This window comes from Cibotium barometz, chromosome 13 (genome assembly GCF_041138505.1).
Source record: "Cibotium barometz isolate CiBa-2024 chromosome 13, ASM4113850v1, whole genome shotgun sequence".
Classification (NCBI taxonomy): domain Eukaryota; kingdom Viridiplantae; phylum Streptophyta; class Polypodiopsida; order Cyatheales; family Cibotiaceae; genus Cibotium; species Cibotium barometz.
The window spans coordinates 38,250,141-38,267,524 of NC_141058.1; the positions used below are offsets into that span (position 1 = coordinate 38,250,141).

General features: G+C 40.9%; 1 protein-coding gene across 2 annotated transcripts; it reads left to right on the plus strand.

Annotated features, from left to right (window-relative positions):
- The first annotated feature begins 10,306 nt into the window (after positions 1 to 10,306).
- LOC147632662 (pentatricopeptide repeat-containing protein At3g09040, mitochondrial-like) lies at positions 10,307 to 15,993 on the plus strand. Of its 2 annotated transcripts, none has more exons than XM_086807474.1 (2): positions 10,307 to 10,635; positions 10,886 to 15,993. In XM_086807474.1, exon 2 carries the CDS (start codon positions 11,260 to 11,262, stop codon positions 15,073 to 15,075), a length of 3,816 nt encoding a protein of 1,271 aa, XP_086663600.1. In that variant the 5' UTR covers positions 10,307 to 10,635; positions 10,886 to 11,259; the 3' UTR covers positions 15,076 to 15,993. The 2 variants fall into 2 exon arrangements, with proteins under 2 accessions (XP_086663600.1, XP_086663599.1); XM_086807473.1 differs by having other exon boundaries at positions 10,508 to 10,619; positions 10,697 to 15,993.
- The last annotated feature ends 1,391 nt before the right edge of the window (positions 15,994 to 17,384 follow it).

Sequence of the window (17,384 nt, forward strand, 5' to 3'; positions counted from 1 at the left end):
CATAACAAAAGGAAAATCTTGTGTGCACATAACATTGATTTAGGCTTAAAAATGGATACCTTTGTGTATATAGAGCCAATTAAGGTTCTTAAAACTTAGAGGTTATGGGTGCTCAGAAAGTAACAAAAGTAGATGATATTTTTAACTATAGTCGCCTCAATGAGCTTGAATGTACGCTTCATAGGGACAAGAAGGGGCTATAACTATGAATAGCCCAAGATAAACATGCATGTGAGGCATTATGAAAGTAGGGAGTAGCATTATATGTAAGAGGCACAATTTGCATGAATTAATGGATTAAAAAATAGGAGTAGCAATAGGGAATTATGTAAGATTGAAAGATCCATGTCCCCTCCGCGCAACGAATTCAGGGGTGCTAGCAGCGGAAGTAGCACTTCTTGCGTGGGGCAGGGTCCCTCACTCAGGGCCTTGCCCACCCACGGAGATCCGGACAAGAGACTAATCCATCAGTTCTTCCAAAACCGAACCCAGAAAAACTTCCCTCGCCCGAAAAGCACGGGCGATTCCTCTGGAGTACCACAGATTGTGGGTGAGAAGTTGGATAGAAAGAACTTCCAAGCATGGAAGTACAGGATTAAAAGCTTTCTGAAAGGAAAAGGGTTTTGGAACCTTGTTATAGGTGCGGAGCCAAAACCAGAACTACCTCGACAACCTACACAACAATAGGTTGTAGCTTGTGAGATCCCTGTCCCCACCGCGCAATGGATTAGGGTTACTAGCAGCCCCAGCGGAAGTAGCACTTCTTGCGCGGGGCAGGGTCCCACACTCGGGGCCTCGTCCACGGATATCCGGATAAGAGACTAATCCGTCGGTTTTTCCAAAACCGAACCCGGAAAAAACTTCCTTTACCCGGAAAGCATAGACGATTCCACCAGGATAACTCTTTACTCTAACGTAGTCAAGACCATTACTGATCAAGTTGATCCGACTGCACCTATAAAGATACTCGGTCAGATCAAGGAAGAAACTTGCACTTGGATCAACTCTTTTTTCCCCATCAAGAGGCACAGCCGTTGATTCCTATCCATAGAACAATTACTATCCAGGATTTACCTAACAGAAATTGAGTCGTCTCAATATACGGGTCCATCAGTCCAGCCTAACCCCATCTTAGCCAACCTCCCAACCACTGTAGTGATGGGATCCAATTAGGAATTTGGTTAGGTTTTGTCTCGGGTACTAGGGAAAAGAGTCCCAGGCCCCCTAGCCAGAAGTTCATGCAAACTTAAAACTAGTCACACCACTTACGCACCCAATATGAAGTTGCCTTTTTCTCAGCATCAGCTAACTTTAAACAATCCTTTAATGAAACCATTATGTCACTGATCACTATCCTCAAAATCTCTAGATGAATCCATATTTCCAATCATTAATTCATCGGTGTACTTATGGCATCATTGGCAACCAGAACTCAGGGGCCTTTTCAATAGTTCCTAGCTCATAGTACTCGACAATATTTTCACATATAAAAATCAAGATGGAATCCTTGTTGAAGATCAGCAAGATCAATCAACAAATCCATATAAGAAAGCCATGGACTCATCCGTTGAGGACCAGCAAGGTCAATCAACCAGATCCATGCCCGGTTTCAGAAAACAACTCTTACTCCTTGTTCCAATATCTTCCACGACGCACGTGTGGGTATCTTCGGCGACCCAGAGCCCGAGCACCGTATGGTCAGCACCCTCTAGGATCCTTCGTAGGTGACCTAGCGCTTCACTCATAGGCCGCTTCTTTGGTTCCTCATCCACCGTACCAGAAGCTCACCATTTAAATCGAACCGAGGCAGGTCAAGACCTCGGTCGACCTTGCTACGCAAGACGTCCTCCATTGACTCTCCGTCTCAGCAGTTGCAACTTTATTAGTTAGGTCTTCATGACCTTAATCCACAAGACGGTCAAAATGCTTCCCCAGCATTCTTGACATAAAACAGTCATTTACAAACAGGTCACAAAATACAGTTTCTATATCGAACTCTCGTCTTTCCACATTATCCCACATTCCATTCATATGTGTACTCATTCTCATCCATTCACTCATATCGAGATGACACATTATTTCACATACACATTCACATTCATTATTCTTCATACACATCCATGTTCGTACATCCACATCATACATCCAATCCCATATCCGCATTCATACATACACATCCATATTTACATCCATATATCCACATCCACATTCACATCCATACATCCACATCTCCATGCATACATCCACATCCACATTCACATTCACATCCATACATCTACATCTACATGCATACATCCACATCTCCATGCATACATCCACATCTCCATTCACATTCACATCCATACATCTACATCTACATGCATACATCCACATCTCCATGCATACATCCACATCCCCATTCACATTCACATCCATACATTCACATCCACATCCACATCTCCATCCACATCCACAATTCATCCATACATCCACATCCACAATTCATCCATACATCCACATCTCCATGCATACATCCACATCCACATTCACATTCACATCCATACATCTACATCTACATGCATACATTCACATCCACATTCACATTCACATCCATACATCCACATCTACATGCATACATCCACATCCACATTCACATCCATTCTCGCCCTATCACAACCCATATACATCTTATTCCATCAGATACACCTCTTACCTCATCCCATACACATCTTATCACATCCTAACTCATCTTAGCACATCCTATCACATCTCATACACCTCTTATCACATCCTATCACATCTCATATACATCTTATCACATCCTATCACATCTCATACACATCTTATCACATCCTATCACTCCCCATACGAATGTTATCACATCCTATATCTATTTATAGGATACAAGAGAATTCTTATATTTGATATAAGATTTCTTTACGCATCTATTTATGCATAAATTTCATTTTAAGGAGAATAACACTTTCGAAATAAAAATCAATATTTTATGCATCTTCCTATGCATAAATTCATTTTAAATGAGAATGACACTTTTGAATTAAAATCAATCTTTTATGCATCTTCCTATGCATAAATTCATTTTAAATGAGAACGAAAATTTTGAATTAAAAATCCATTCTTTAATGCATCTTTCTATGCATAAAATCAAAATAGATGAAAATAACTCTTTTGAACTAAAAATAGATTTCTTTATGCATCTTTCTATGCATAAATCCAATTTAGTAGGAATTACACTTTTAGAATAAAAGAATTTCTCTTATGCATCTAATTTATGCATAAAATCCAATTATGATGAAAATCACACTTTTAGTATAAAAAAATATCTTTTATGCATTCATTTATGCATAAAAATCAAATATGATAAAAGTAACACTTTTATATTAAAATAATAATCTTTTATGCATACCTCTGCATGAAATCTAAATATGATAAAAGTAACACTTTTACATTAAAATAATAATCTTTTATGCATATCTCTATGCATGAAATCCAATTATGATAAAAAATAACATTTTTACATTAAAATAATAATCTTTTATGCATACCTCTATGCATGAAATCCAAATATGATAAAAGTAACACTTTTATATTAAAATAATAATCTTTTATGCATACCTCTATGCATGAAATTCAAATATGATAAAAGTAACATTTTTACATTAAAATAATAATCTTTTATGCATATCTCTATGCATGAAATCCAAATATGATAAAAGTAATACTTTTACATTAAAATAATAATCTTTTATGCATACCTCTATGCATGAAATTCAATTATGATAAAAATAACACTTTTACATTAACATAATAATATTTTATGATTACCTCTATAAATGAAAATCAATTATGATAAAAGTAACACTTTTATATTTAAATAATAATGTATCTTTTATGCATATAATCAAAATGCATCTTTTATGCATGAAAATGATACTTTAGAATATAGAAACCGTAAGGATTACTCTTTTAGGAAAGATGAATTTTATCTCACTAATTTCTAAAAATTTTGCCATAACCTCCTTTGTATGGTTGACCATTTTTCAAAATTTTAAGTCTTTAAGACTAATTAAAAGTGCACCAAGAGTATTGAAATTATCCTAAAGTAAACATTTTTCCATTTAATTAAGACAAACATTATAAAAACTTGACTTTAATCATTAACCATTCACCTAGGATAGAGAATGGTTGGTTTTGCTAGAGAAGAGAGGGGAATGCCTTCTTGTTAATGAGGCATAACATTTTTAGAGAAGACATAAAGCATAAAAACCATTTAAAACCATAAAAATAAGTAAAAAATAGAAGAAACACCAACTTACTAATGACTTTGATAGCTTTCCTTTGGCTTGATGGTTTGAGGGCTCAACTCTTGTTTGGACAAGAGTGGCCACCAATCTTTGGAAGAGAGAAATGTCAAAAACGAGTGAATTATTAATAAATTCACAGTTCTTGGCTTGGGAGGAGTAGAGTAATAGTGCGTAAAACACTATTGAGTTTCAACAAAGGGGAAGGCCTCTATTTATAGGAAAAAGTGAGCTCCTAACCAAACAAACTGATCCTAGAATTTTCCTAACCAAACAAACTGATTCTAGAAAAAGTGAGCTCCTAACCAAACAAACTGATTCTAGAATTTTTCAATTCAGTTTGGTCAATTTTTAACCATTTTTAGATCAGTTGAGCTAACTTTTTGCAACTAGACTTGAAGTAGGAGAGAGGAGAGATGAAATATCTCAATTTTTTAAGATTTAAAACTCAATTGCACATGTGAAGTAGGCGCCTCATTCATGAGGGAGAAATCCCCATGCAGAGGTGTCAAAAATACATCATTACTTCTAAATATCTCCCTTTTTTAACTATTAGCCATGTCCTTATTCAACTCTTCATCTTATGTGAGTATTTACTTCTAAATATCTCCCCTTTTTTTAACTATTAGCCTTGTCCTTATTCAACTCTTCATCTTATGTGAGTATTTACTTCTAAATATCTCCCCTTTTTTAACTATTAGCCTTGTCCTTATTCAACTCTTCATCTTATGTGAGTATTTACTTCTAAATGTCTCCCCTTTTTAACTATTAGCCTTGTCCATATTCAACTCTTCATCTTATGTGAGCATTTACTCATTTTTGGATACCCAAAATATCTCATATTTTTTATATTACTCATAGTTTCTTACTAATAAACCTTATACATAGTCAACTCTTCATCTTATGTGAGCATTTACTCATTTTTTGGTATCTTCTTTTACAAATTGGATTTATCTCCTCCCCACACATGGATTGATCCTATTGGCCCACAGGAACCTTAATTGGACCATAATCCAAATTTTTTTGAAAATCTAGACTCTTAGGCTAAGGTCCTTTATACCCATTTCCAATTAATTCCAATTGCACATTGGAAAGTTCTTTTTGAATTTCTGTTTCAGGGGAATTCATTTTAATATTATGAAAAATTTTTCTATCTAAAAATATTAAAAATCTGAATATTCTCTCTCTATGTTAAAATAGGCAGAGACAAGATCTTTTATATTTCTGAAGAGGGAATTGATTACAGGGGGAAGATGCTGAACATCTTGAGAGGTTAGGGAGGAATATTACATAGCTCATAAGCAATGGTCACAGAGAGTCTATATGTATCTCGAATGCTATACTCATACATATACATGATGCTGAGAATCCCAAGGATGCATGGGATACATTGGTAAAGCTGTTTGATATAGACACTAGTGTTCGTAAGTCTCAGTTGAGACAACAGATTCATAATGTGAAGCAGAAAGGAAGGAGCATCCATGATTATGTATAAGAGATAAAGAAGTATGGAGATGCATTGGCAACAATCAATGCCCCCATGCCTGATGATGATTTGGTAGACATGTCTTGCGTGGTCTTGGGAAGGAGTACAAGTCTTTTGATACATCTATCTCTGTTTGGAGTACAGGTTTACCAGATTTTGATGAGTTGGTTTCACTCTTGCTTGTTGAGGAAATCAAACTCGGTGACTCGTTTCATGATGCATCTACTAGCCCCCATGATGATAATGGCATAAATTAAGCTTTCTATTCACAAAGGGGATTTAGAGGCAGGGGGAGATTTGCATCACGTGGTCATGGTAATGGTCATGGATGGCAGGATAGGTCACCACAACAGAATTTCAACCTACATATGGTGCTAGAGGTGGTCGTGGATATACACCTCAGAGAGGCAGAGGTAATCCTCGTGGAAGAGGACGTTGGCAAGGCCAACAAGCATCTATGCAAAATGTGGAATGCCATTATTGTGGAAAATTTGGTCATATGGCACGTGATTGTTTTTGCAAACAAAATGATTTGAGAGGGGGTAGAGCACAACATGGTGGACATTATGCACAACATGGTGCAAATGGTGGAAATTTTGCATCAAGCAGTAATGATGGCAGCACAAATCACTTGTTTTCCCATGAAACATGTCATGTGATCTATGATGACAAATGGTGAAAGTGATGACACTTGGTATATGGACTCTAGAGCATCAAACCATATGACTTGTCATGGCGAATGGTTTGAGCATATGAAGCCTATGGATGTGAAAGGCTATGTGGAGACAGGAGATGATACCCAACATGCTATCACACATGTTGGAAGTGTACCATTGGTTATGCACAATGGTGAAACAAAGTCTATGTGGCAGATGTCTTGTATGTGCCTTCTATTACAAAAAGTTTGGCCTCAGTTGGTCAAATGGTGGAACAAGGTTTACAAGTTCGTTTCAACGAGCATGGATGCTTCGTTGAGGATTTCAAAAATGGATATAGAGTCATTACCAAAGGCAAGAAAGAAGGCAGGTTATTTAAGTTGGATGCTAGGATTCAAATCAGCCATGTTCTCTAAAAGTTGAAATATGGTACATGACATTGACATTTTGCATAAAAGGATTGGACATGTGAACATACAAAGGTTAAAGAACATGCAGGCAAGAGGCATTGTTAGTGGACGTGTGAACATACAAAGGTTAAAGAACATGCAGGCAAGAGGCATTGTTAGTGGGCTACCTAGATTCAAGTATGATGGGAATATGCATGTTTGTGATGCTTGCCAGTTTGGAAAGCAAGCAAGGTTGCCGTTTCCTAAAGAAGGCAACATGAGTAGCAGGCCACTTGAGATAGTTCATAGTGATGTATGGGGTCCTGCACAAAACCCATCCTTAAAGGCAGCTTGTATTATGTGACATTCATTGATGATTTCACCAGAATGACTTGGATTTACTTTCTTAGAGAGAAAAGTGAAGTGTTGGGAAAGTTTATGGACTTCAAAGCTTTTGCAGAGAAGCAATATGGCTCTTGGATAAAATGTTTGAGGACAGATGGAGGTGGTGAATACACCTCACATGCTTTTGAGAATTTCTTGAGAAAGTATGGCATAAGAAGACACTTAACTTGCAGGTATATACCTCAGCAAAATGGTGTTGCTGAGAGGAAAAATAGAGTCAATTGTGATGTGGCCAGGGCAATGCTCAATGAAAAGAGCATGCCAGACTATTATTGGGTAGAAGCGTGTGTGCCACAGCAGTGTATGTACTTAATAAGACACCCACAACAGCCATACATGGAAGTACGCTAGAGATGCGGCTTACAGGTTTTAGGCCAGACATTGGACACCTCAAAGTGTTTGGTTACATAGCTTATGTACATGTGCCTGATGAGAGAAGGAGGAAGTTGGTGGATCCTAAGGCAGAAAAGTGCATTTTTGTTGGGTATGCACAGGATCGCAAGGCATTTAAATGTTTTAATCCATAAACTAGGCAAGTGGTTATCTCATGAGATGTAATGTTTGATGAACTTGCTAGTTGGTACAAGGCAAAGGATGAGGGTGTCATTGATTTCGTTGATGATGCTGATGTGCATGTGAACTTGCCACCCACAAGCAAGTTCTATTTCTATGTCTGGGCAAACAGAGTCTGAGAGTAGCACTATACATCCATGGTCAGGACGCTTAAGGCATGAGAGCTTGAGCACTGGGAGGATGGCCATTGATTAGGTAGTTAAAAAATCACATGAAGGAGAAGCATGGACAGTCAAATAGTGAAGGCAAAGTAATTACATTGTAGCCAAGCTTTGCTAAATATTATCATGTCAATGGATACCAAGGCTCAGAACTCTTGATGTAATTCTTTCTAATCTCCATGATGAGCCTCCAATTCCTTTCTAGCAAGTCATGCATGTACAAGGAGGACTGATCAGCATATATCTATACAGTTGACAATCTCATCCCGTAAGGTAGTGGGAACCAAGGCATGTGTATTGAGACTGAGATGACACGGCATGTTAGTTCCCATGAATTATTTACATTGAATTCATGTTAATTATAGTGAAAAAAGATACAAGTTCATGCATTGCAAACTTGAGAGCAATGCAATCTTGTTGATCTTGCATGGATCAATGATCATGCAAAGGACTCAATAGTGTTTCTCCTTTGTCATTGAGAACCTCTCATTGATTGCCACAATCCATGCCACCAATCAGTGGTTTCCCTCCCATACATAAAACATGCGATTAGAGAGAACTGAGAGGGTAAAAAATTGAGCGAGCTCATCCTCAAACTCCCTTGTTAATCTCTTGCTATAGGGCATCCCAAGAAGACACCACCACATTTGTGACCATGCAAAATGGGATTAACATCCCCCCTTCCTAGTGTAGGTTCTGTCCGTAGAACCTGTTACCGAGGTCTAAAGACCCAATTCACCGAACTCATGTCGATAGAAGTTCCTCCTGGATTGGATCTTTTTGAGTGTTCGTCAGAATACTGAGTGTGATCTTCAGAAGCCTGTATCCACCATGTCTTCATCAAAAGTGATATGCATGTAGCCAGGAAGACATCGCAGTCTGTGGTAGTAAAGCATAATACCCCTGTCAGATGGCCCTTCGTTCATGTCAAATTTTAGGTGTTCTACTTCATAGCCATCGTAGGGCTCCTTTGGTTGGTCTATTAGCACCATCACCAATTTTAAAAATTTGACGCTAGCCACAATAGCGAGGTCTGAAATTGGGTGCCATGCTTGAATGTTTGCAAATGTTGCTAGTATGAAAATGGGAAAGTTGTAGCACATATATGAGTCGCACCTCTTGGCTTCCTGAAATTCTAGCGGTGTCCATCTTCTTTTAACTGGCATGTATAAATGATCGACCCACAGTGTTGGTGGTGCGCCCATATACACTTGGTTGTATTCTGGAATTTCCAAGTACTCCTTCCTCCAATCTGCTGGCTGTATTCCAAAGTCTTCTAGTCGGGGGTGCTCTTTAGTGGTGATTATGGTGGCGTAGCCACCTCTAGTGTGCACAAGGTTTTCTTCCCTCCACCTGTGAAAATAGTAGCTGATCATAAATGTAACAATCTCTATCTCCAACAGATCAGCTAACTGAGAATTTGCCAGCTTTGTGTGCTTTGCCACATTTGCCGGCGTGGAGTGCGGAGAGGATATGGTACATTATGCTATTTTGTTGGAGTGATTTCTGAATAAGCTTTTGGCATGATTTGTCTTGTGGACTCAAATGGAATTATCTACATGAGGACTTTAAACATTAACTTTGGCTTCAATAGAGGGTTGCCTGCACAAATGAACCCCTCATACTGATAAAGAATCCAAAATGGTATCAGTAAATGCTTCAAGATTATCTTGTTTACGGGATAGGATGTCGTACCTCTTGAGAGTGCCGTGGTGGAGATGGAGCTTCTAGTACCTCCTCGTTGGGGGCGAGAGGGTTAGTGGGAAAATCTATCTCAGGAGAATGGAAAGATGAGAAAATACAGTCGGCTTCTTGAGAGGTGTTAGTAGGTGGTGTGTTTTTAGCTCTATGTGGGAGTTTTTTTATTGTTCCTTCACCCAACTAAACAATGTTGTCTCACCGTGCCTGGTGGTGGAGGGGTTCTATCTGTGTCTCCTTGCTGAACTTCTTTATTTCTATCTTTAGGTTACTTGTTCAGTTCTATAACCCGAGTTGGTACTTTCGTTGCTTTGGCAACTCCCATCCCATTCAGCTGAGTTTCCTTTTTCCTCCACACAAGGGTTGGCGTGGTTCTTGCTTGAGTTGGGAGTTGACATTGTATACTCTTACCATCCTTTTTTATATGATTCAAACTGCTTGTGGTATTAGCTAATGAGTGGGGTTTAGGTACCCATATTGCCGTATTGCCTTGACAGTATCCTTGTGCTCACAGTAAGTCCTTTCGTATCCATTGCTTATGGAACCCTTGAGGTTTCTTGGGATGGTTGGAGTCCTGCCACCAATCGGTTTGTGTCAGCAAGGTCTAGCTTTTGATTTGTTTGCAAGTTCTTCTTGTAGAGAGAGAGAGAGTTTCAACATTTGAGAGTGTGTGTATGTGACAGAGAGAGGGAGAGGGCATGTGTGTGTGTATGTGTGTGTGTGTGTGAGAGAGAGAGAGAGAGAGATGGTTGTAGAGAGGGAATAGTTCTTTTCTGGAACCTTGGTCGGCCGCAGCAACGCGCGGGTGCAATACTAGTGAATCTAATGTGAAATCAGCCTTCATCTTGGCAGCATAAAAGCTTCAGCGTTAAGTAGATGACGGTAGCGTCAGCTTAGCTCCGCCATATGGAAGACGCAGCTACTCTTCAACGCGATGGTTGGCCAGTGGCGTGGGTTTCCTTTCAGGTGCCCTCCCTTTTTTCCTTGTCTGGAGTTTTCATTATATTCACGTAGTAATGTGTTGCAGGTCATGTAGCATGATAAACCTCGGAAAAATTAGGAGGAATGCAGTTCCAGTGGACGGATGGCTTCCTCAACCCTGGCTGGGTAGAGGGAACCTTTCAGGAGAGAGGACCAAATCTCAAAGGATTGCATGTATATGATGTTGGTCATTCATGTTCAACTCACATATACAAGGACCTCTCTATCTCTGCAGTGATCCGAACTCATCATTCAGAAGAGGAGAAGTGCTTAGAAACGTTGAGTTTAGAGGACGCACTCAGCCTTCTGGAACATGGCACAGATGTGCTATCTGTTGAGAACTATGCATGCATTCTTCACAAGTGCAGAAAACAGAAGAGTTTGGTGCATGCTAAACATGTGTACAGACATATCTGTGATGATGGGCTCGAAGCCAATCGAGTGCTTGGGAACCACCTTGTCCCGACTTTTGTGGAATGTGGAAGCGTGTTCGAAGCCCAGCAGGTTTTCTACAGGTTGGTACATCACAATGAGCATTCATGGACAGCTCTCTTACAAGGGTATGCCAATCTTGAGGAGTTCGATTCTACCCTCACTTTGTTTCAAAAAATGAAAGTGGCTTGTGTATACCCTAGCAGGCATACCTTTGTGCCCCTATTGAAAGCATGTTCTGGATTGAACTGCATTGAAAAAGGCAGGGAATTGCATGGTGAGATCATTACACAGGGATTTGAAAGCGACCTTTTTCTTGGCGATACTTTGGTTGATATGTATGCCAAATGTGGCTCACTTGCAGAAGCACAGGAAGTATTTGACAAGTTACTAGTTAGAGGTGTAGTCTCCTGGACTGCACTCATCGCAGGTTATTCTGAACATGGATTTGGGGAGGATGCTTTGGATTGTCTGACACAGATGCAACTGGAGGGTGTCTCTCCAAATGCTGTCACATGCATGTTTAGCTTGAAAGCTTGCGGCAACATAGGAGCAATTGGCAGAGGTCAAGAGATACATGCTCTAGTTAATGAGGAGGGCTTTGAGAGTGATCCATTTGTTGGGAGTGCTTTGATCGATATGTATGCTAACTGTGGCTCAATTGTACAAGCATGGTATGTCTTTGATGAGCTACCAGTTCGCAATGTAGTTCTTTGGACTTCAATAATGGCAGGATATGCAGAACATGGGCTCAGTAAAGAAGCATTGGATTGCTTGAAACAGATGCAGTTAGAGGGCATGTCTGCCAATGCCTTCACTTTTGTTTGCAGCTTGAAAGCTTGTGGTAGTGTAGGAGCCATAGAACTTGGTCAAGAAATACACTATGAAATTGTCAAAGAGGGGTTTGAAAAAGATCTCTTCGTTGGCACTACTTTGGTGGACACATATGCCAAATTTGGCTCACTTGAAGAAGCACGAGAAGTGTTTGATGAGCTTCCAATCAGAGATGTTGTTTCATGGACTACACTCGTAGCATTGTATGCTGATTATGACTGCTGTGAGGAAGCTCTAGACTGTGTAGAACAGATTCGATTAGAGGGCATGTCTCCAAATGATGTCACATATGCCTGCAGCTTGAGAGCTTGTGGCAGCGTAGGAGCCATAGACAGGGGTCTCCAGGTACATGCTGAAGTTGTTAAAGAAGGGTTGGAAAGAGAAATGTTTGTCGCCGTTGCTCTTGTAGAAATGTATGGAAAATGTGGCTCATTTACTGAAGCACAAGGATTGTTTGACAGGCTTTTTGTTCAAAGTGTGGCCTCATGGACTGCACTTATCGCAGGGTATGCTGAACATGGGCTCAGCGAGGAAGTGCTATTCTGTTTGAAGCAAATGCAGCTAGAGGGCATGTCTCCTGATACTTTCATATTTGTTTGGAGCTTGAAAGCGTGTGCAGATTCAGGTGACATAGATAGGGCCCGAGAAATACACAATCATATTGCCAAGGATGGATTTGAAAATGATCCTTATGTTGGCAGCTCTTTGGTAGACATGTATGCTAAATGTGACTCAATTGCAGAGGCACAAGAAGTCTTTGAAGTGCTGCCAACCCGAGATGTCGTTTCGTGGACTGCTCTCATTGCAGGGTATGCTGAACATGGATGCATTAAGGAAGCATTGGATTGCTTGGAAGAGATGCAATTGGAAAGTATCTGTCCAAATGCCATCACATTGGTTTGCATCTTGAAATGTTGTGGCACTTTAGGAGACATAGACAAGGGCCGATATATACATGCTTGGGTTGTCAAAAAAGGTTTGGAAAGAGATTCTGTTACTGGAAGCAATCTGGTTGGTATGTATGCCAAAAGTGGCTCACTTCCAGAAGCACATAAAGTGCTTGACGAGATGCTAATTAAAGACGTGGATTTGTGGAATGCTTTAATTGCCGGTTGTGCTGAACATGGGTTTGATGAGAAAGCATTTCAATGTTTTACAGAAATGCAGCAACAGGGCATTTCTCTAGGCACTGCTGCATTTATTTCCGTCTTGAAATCTTGTGGCAGCTTGGGTGCCATAGACAAGGGTCAAGAGACACATGCCTCTATCGTCAAGGAAGGAATGGAAACAGATGTTCTTGTTGGTGGTGCTTTGGTGCGCATGTATGTTGAATTTGGCATGCTTGAAGATGCACAAGCAATGTTCAATAAGATGCCTGAAAGAAATTTAATCATGTGGACTGCACTAATCCATGGTTATGTGAGGTATGGGCATGGTGAGGAAGCTTACAACTGTATGAAAAAAATGCAACTGCAAAGCATCTATCCAACGGCTACCATGTTTGTTTACATCATGAGGTCTTGTGGCAGGGGAGATGTCCTAGCTAGGGAAGCCATAAACAGGGGGCAAGAAATATATATGGAGATAACTAAAGCGGGATTGGAAGGAGATTCTTATGTTCTTAGTGCTTTGGTGGACATGTATGCCAAATGTGGTTCACTTGCAGAAGCGCGAGAAATGTTTGACAATCTTCCTGCACATGATACAGTCTCATGGACTATGCTTATAGAGGGGTATGCTGACCAAGGGCTTGGCGAGGAGGCATTGAAGTGTTTGGAGCAAATGCAACTGGAATGTGTATCTCCTGATGCTGTCACATATATCACCAGCTTGAAGGCTTGTAGCTATGTAGGAGAAGGCTTAGATAGGGGTCGAGAAATTCACACTCAGGTTGTCATACACGGCTTTGAATTGGATCCTTTCATGGGCAGCACCCTGGTGGATATGTATGTCAAATGTGGCTCCCTTGGAGACGCACAGAGAGTGTGTGACAAATTGGCAGTTCGAAGTTTGGTCTCATGGTCTGCTCTAATTGCAGGGTATGCAGAACATGGACTTTGTGAGGAAGTCATGGACCATTTGAAGCATATGCAATCGGATGGCATCTCTCCAGATGGTGTTGTTCTGGTTTGTTGCTTAAAATCTTGTGGCATCTTAGGAGCCATCAAAAAGGGTCGAGAAATGCACATAGAGATCTTCAAAGTAGGGTTTGAAGAGGATCCTTATGTTGGCAGTAGTTTAGTGGATATGTATGCCAAATGTGGCTCTTTTGCAGAAGCATGGGAGGTGTTTGATAAGATGCCAGTCCAAAATGTAGTCTTGTGGACTGCACTTATTTCAGGTTATGCCAATCATGGGCTTGGTGAGGAAGCACCGAGCTGCTTGGATCTGATGCAATCAGAGGGCTTGCCTCCAGATGTTGTTACGTTTATTTGCAGCATAGAAGCATGCAGTAGCATAGGAGCCATTGACAAGGGTCAGAAAATACACATCGAGATTGTCAAAGTAGGACTGGAAAGTAGTCCCATCATTGGGAGCACCTTATTGAACATGTATGGAAAATGTGGCTATCTGTTAGAAGCAAAGAAAGTGTTTGATGAACTGCCAGTCCAAGATGTAGTCTCATGGACTGAACTGATGTTCGGGTATGGTGAGCACGAGCTTGGAGAGGAAGCACTGCACTGTTGGCAACAAATGCAAATGAAGGGCACGTCTCCAGATGCTATCGCATTTGTTTGCAGCTTGAAAGCTTGTATCTATATAGGAGCCATAGACAGGGCCCGAGATTTACATGCTCAGGTTGTCAAACAAGGAGAAGAAACAGATCCTTTTGTTGGCAGTATCTTAGTAAGTTTTTATGTCAAGCATTGCTCAGTTGAAGAAGCCCAACAAGTGTTTGACACAATACAGGATCGAGATGTGGTTTTATGGACTGCACTGCTCACAGGATATGCAAAACATAAACTCCATGACGAAGTGCTCAAGGGTTTGGAACAGATGGTTTCAGAGGGAATGCCTGAAAGTGATGTGGTGTTTGTTTCCAGGTTAAAATCTTGTGCCAGCTTAGGAATCACAAATATGCACGAGCATGCCAAGTGTAGCGCACTTGCAGGAGGACAAGAGTTTGATGACTTGTTGATTCCAGATGGTGTCTTGTGACTGCATTAATGCAGAGTATTTTGAGCACTATGGTCAAAATTACAAGGAGTTTATGGGCAAACAATCTCTCTATATAATTGTAGAACTCTTATCATTAGCTAGATTAGGCTTTGGTGATTTTGGAGGAAATATATGAAATGGTTGAAGGTGCTGGCTGACTCTTGGAAACATGTTGACACTCCAGAAGGTGCCTTTGCAACCCAATGTACACCAGGGTGGATGGCTGAAGCGAGCTGCTTTCTCTTGGATGATTGCTAAAAGGGGAAGTAAGACCATTGAAGACTGCAGAGGTATGGGTATGGACAAGTTCTACATGTCAAGGAGATGGACCACCTTGAGGCAAGACATTGGCCACACGAGCAGGGCCACAAGACATAGAACAGCAGCCAACTCTCAGCCATGAAGAACAGCAAAATCATTAATCTGGAGGCAGGACATTGGATATAGGAGGGGGACTGGAGACCTAGAAGAGAAACCAACTCAGTGATGAAAACAGTAGCAGGTCGGGTGCAGGGGCAGCATGCAGCTGTGTCCTATTATGGCAGGTCTGCAGGGGCTGCAGGAGAAGCTGGCGCAGAGGAGAAGCCTTGTTTACAGGGCAAGGGGCCCATGGGGGCAGCAGATTGGCCCATCAGCATGGCGGGCAGCCCTGCCTATATGATGGACCCCCACCTGCCGCCATCAGTCCCATCATTTGACAAGAACGGCAAGCAGTCCAACAGTGGCCATGCTCTGCCACTGTTGCAATCTCCATCCCAATGCAAGTGTGCTATTTTGGAATAAAAGTGGTTTCACAGGCAATCCCTAAGTGCAAACTTTTCACAGTTGGGATTGACTATGGTGTTTTATGCACTTTTGTTGTCGAACTTAGCGCCTTTGTACATTGCCTAATGTGATGATGCTAAGTTTCACTCACATGTGAGGCCCATTTGTGATATTCTCTAATGGATTATGGCACATGACAAGGGATAGTGAGAATCTAATGTGACTAAGAGGAATAGGAATGCTTGGGAAAAGGTGATGTTGGCAGCATGCACAGTGGGGATAGCATTGGAGCACTACATTGACAGGCATTCTCAATACGGTGCTGATTCTTTAAGCTTCCTGGTGATTGGATGGCCTGGATGTATTCTGACAACAACCCCCGTCCTCGACGATAAGCAGGAGGAGAAGACACATGCATGGATCCCACGCCTCACGTTTTTATCTAGGCTACATGGGGTTGCCTTGAGCGCTTGACCATAGACAAGTCGTTGAAAATCCATAAAATGATGCAAATTAGGTAATAGTTCAGCCCTACGGCTTAGAAATTGGGTTGTATTCTTTCAATATAGAGATAAGCATAAGCAACCCTTTGATTTTATATTGTTGACACCTGTTCAGCCTTATCCATAGTTGTCAAAACTTGGCGTTGGCAAGGTCCCAACCCCATTCTCATGTTTTTGGCCGAGGAAGCTGTTGCCAACCCCGTTGAGACTTTTGCATTCCAACTTGCCAGCCAATCTTTTACCGCGTTGAGAGCAATGCTGGAAGCATTGGTTGGCAAGTTGGGAAAGGCCACATTACTTGCACTCATGAAAATAATGTCTTACCTAGTTGTCAATGGAAAGATCGTGTGTGTTGTCCCCAAGTGCAGCTGTGTCATTGCCATCGTGGTGCACCTTCAAATAACTTTTTCTCTTCTTGTAATCTTGCACAAAATCCTACTTGTGCATGTAAGCATGTCTATGGAATACAACTAACCCTAGGACATGGCATGATGATATGGTGTTGGGATCTGTTTCCGATTTCATTTTTTGCCTTTTTCAAAACGCTTTTGGGGGTTGCCGATTCCATTATGTTGGGACGTTTTGACAAGCTATGGACTTATCACATGCCATCATCATTGTAATTGTTTATAGAACTTTACCTCTGCAACTGGTGCCACCATCTTAGTTGAGTTTGCAGCCTGCCCCATGCAGATCTCATCTGGTTACCTGCAGTCTAGAGTCTTCATATCAATTAAAGGGAAGACAGATCATAATTAATAGCATCATGCTCTTTGCACTAACACAGGATACAAGGATGAGCCACAAGAGCAGCAGCAAGTCAATGCTGAGAACATGGAGCAGGTTTATTGGGGAACTTGGAACTTGTAGTGATTGTGGAGCTTTACAGGTGCACGTTCACTTTTCGTCTCTAGCCAGTCAATTTTGTTCTTTAAAAGCTGTGTTATGCGATCGTGCATCGTGATAACATAGACTTCACATTTGTGCAGAACTGCACATTCACTTATTTAGCGACTCCCCCCAGAATCTCATTGTAGCTTT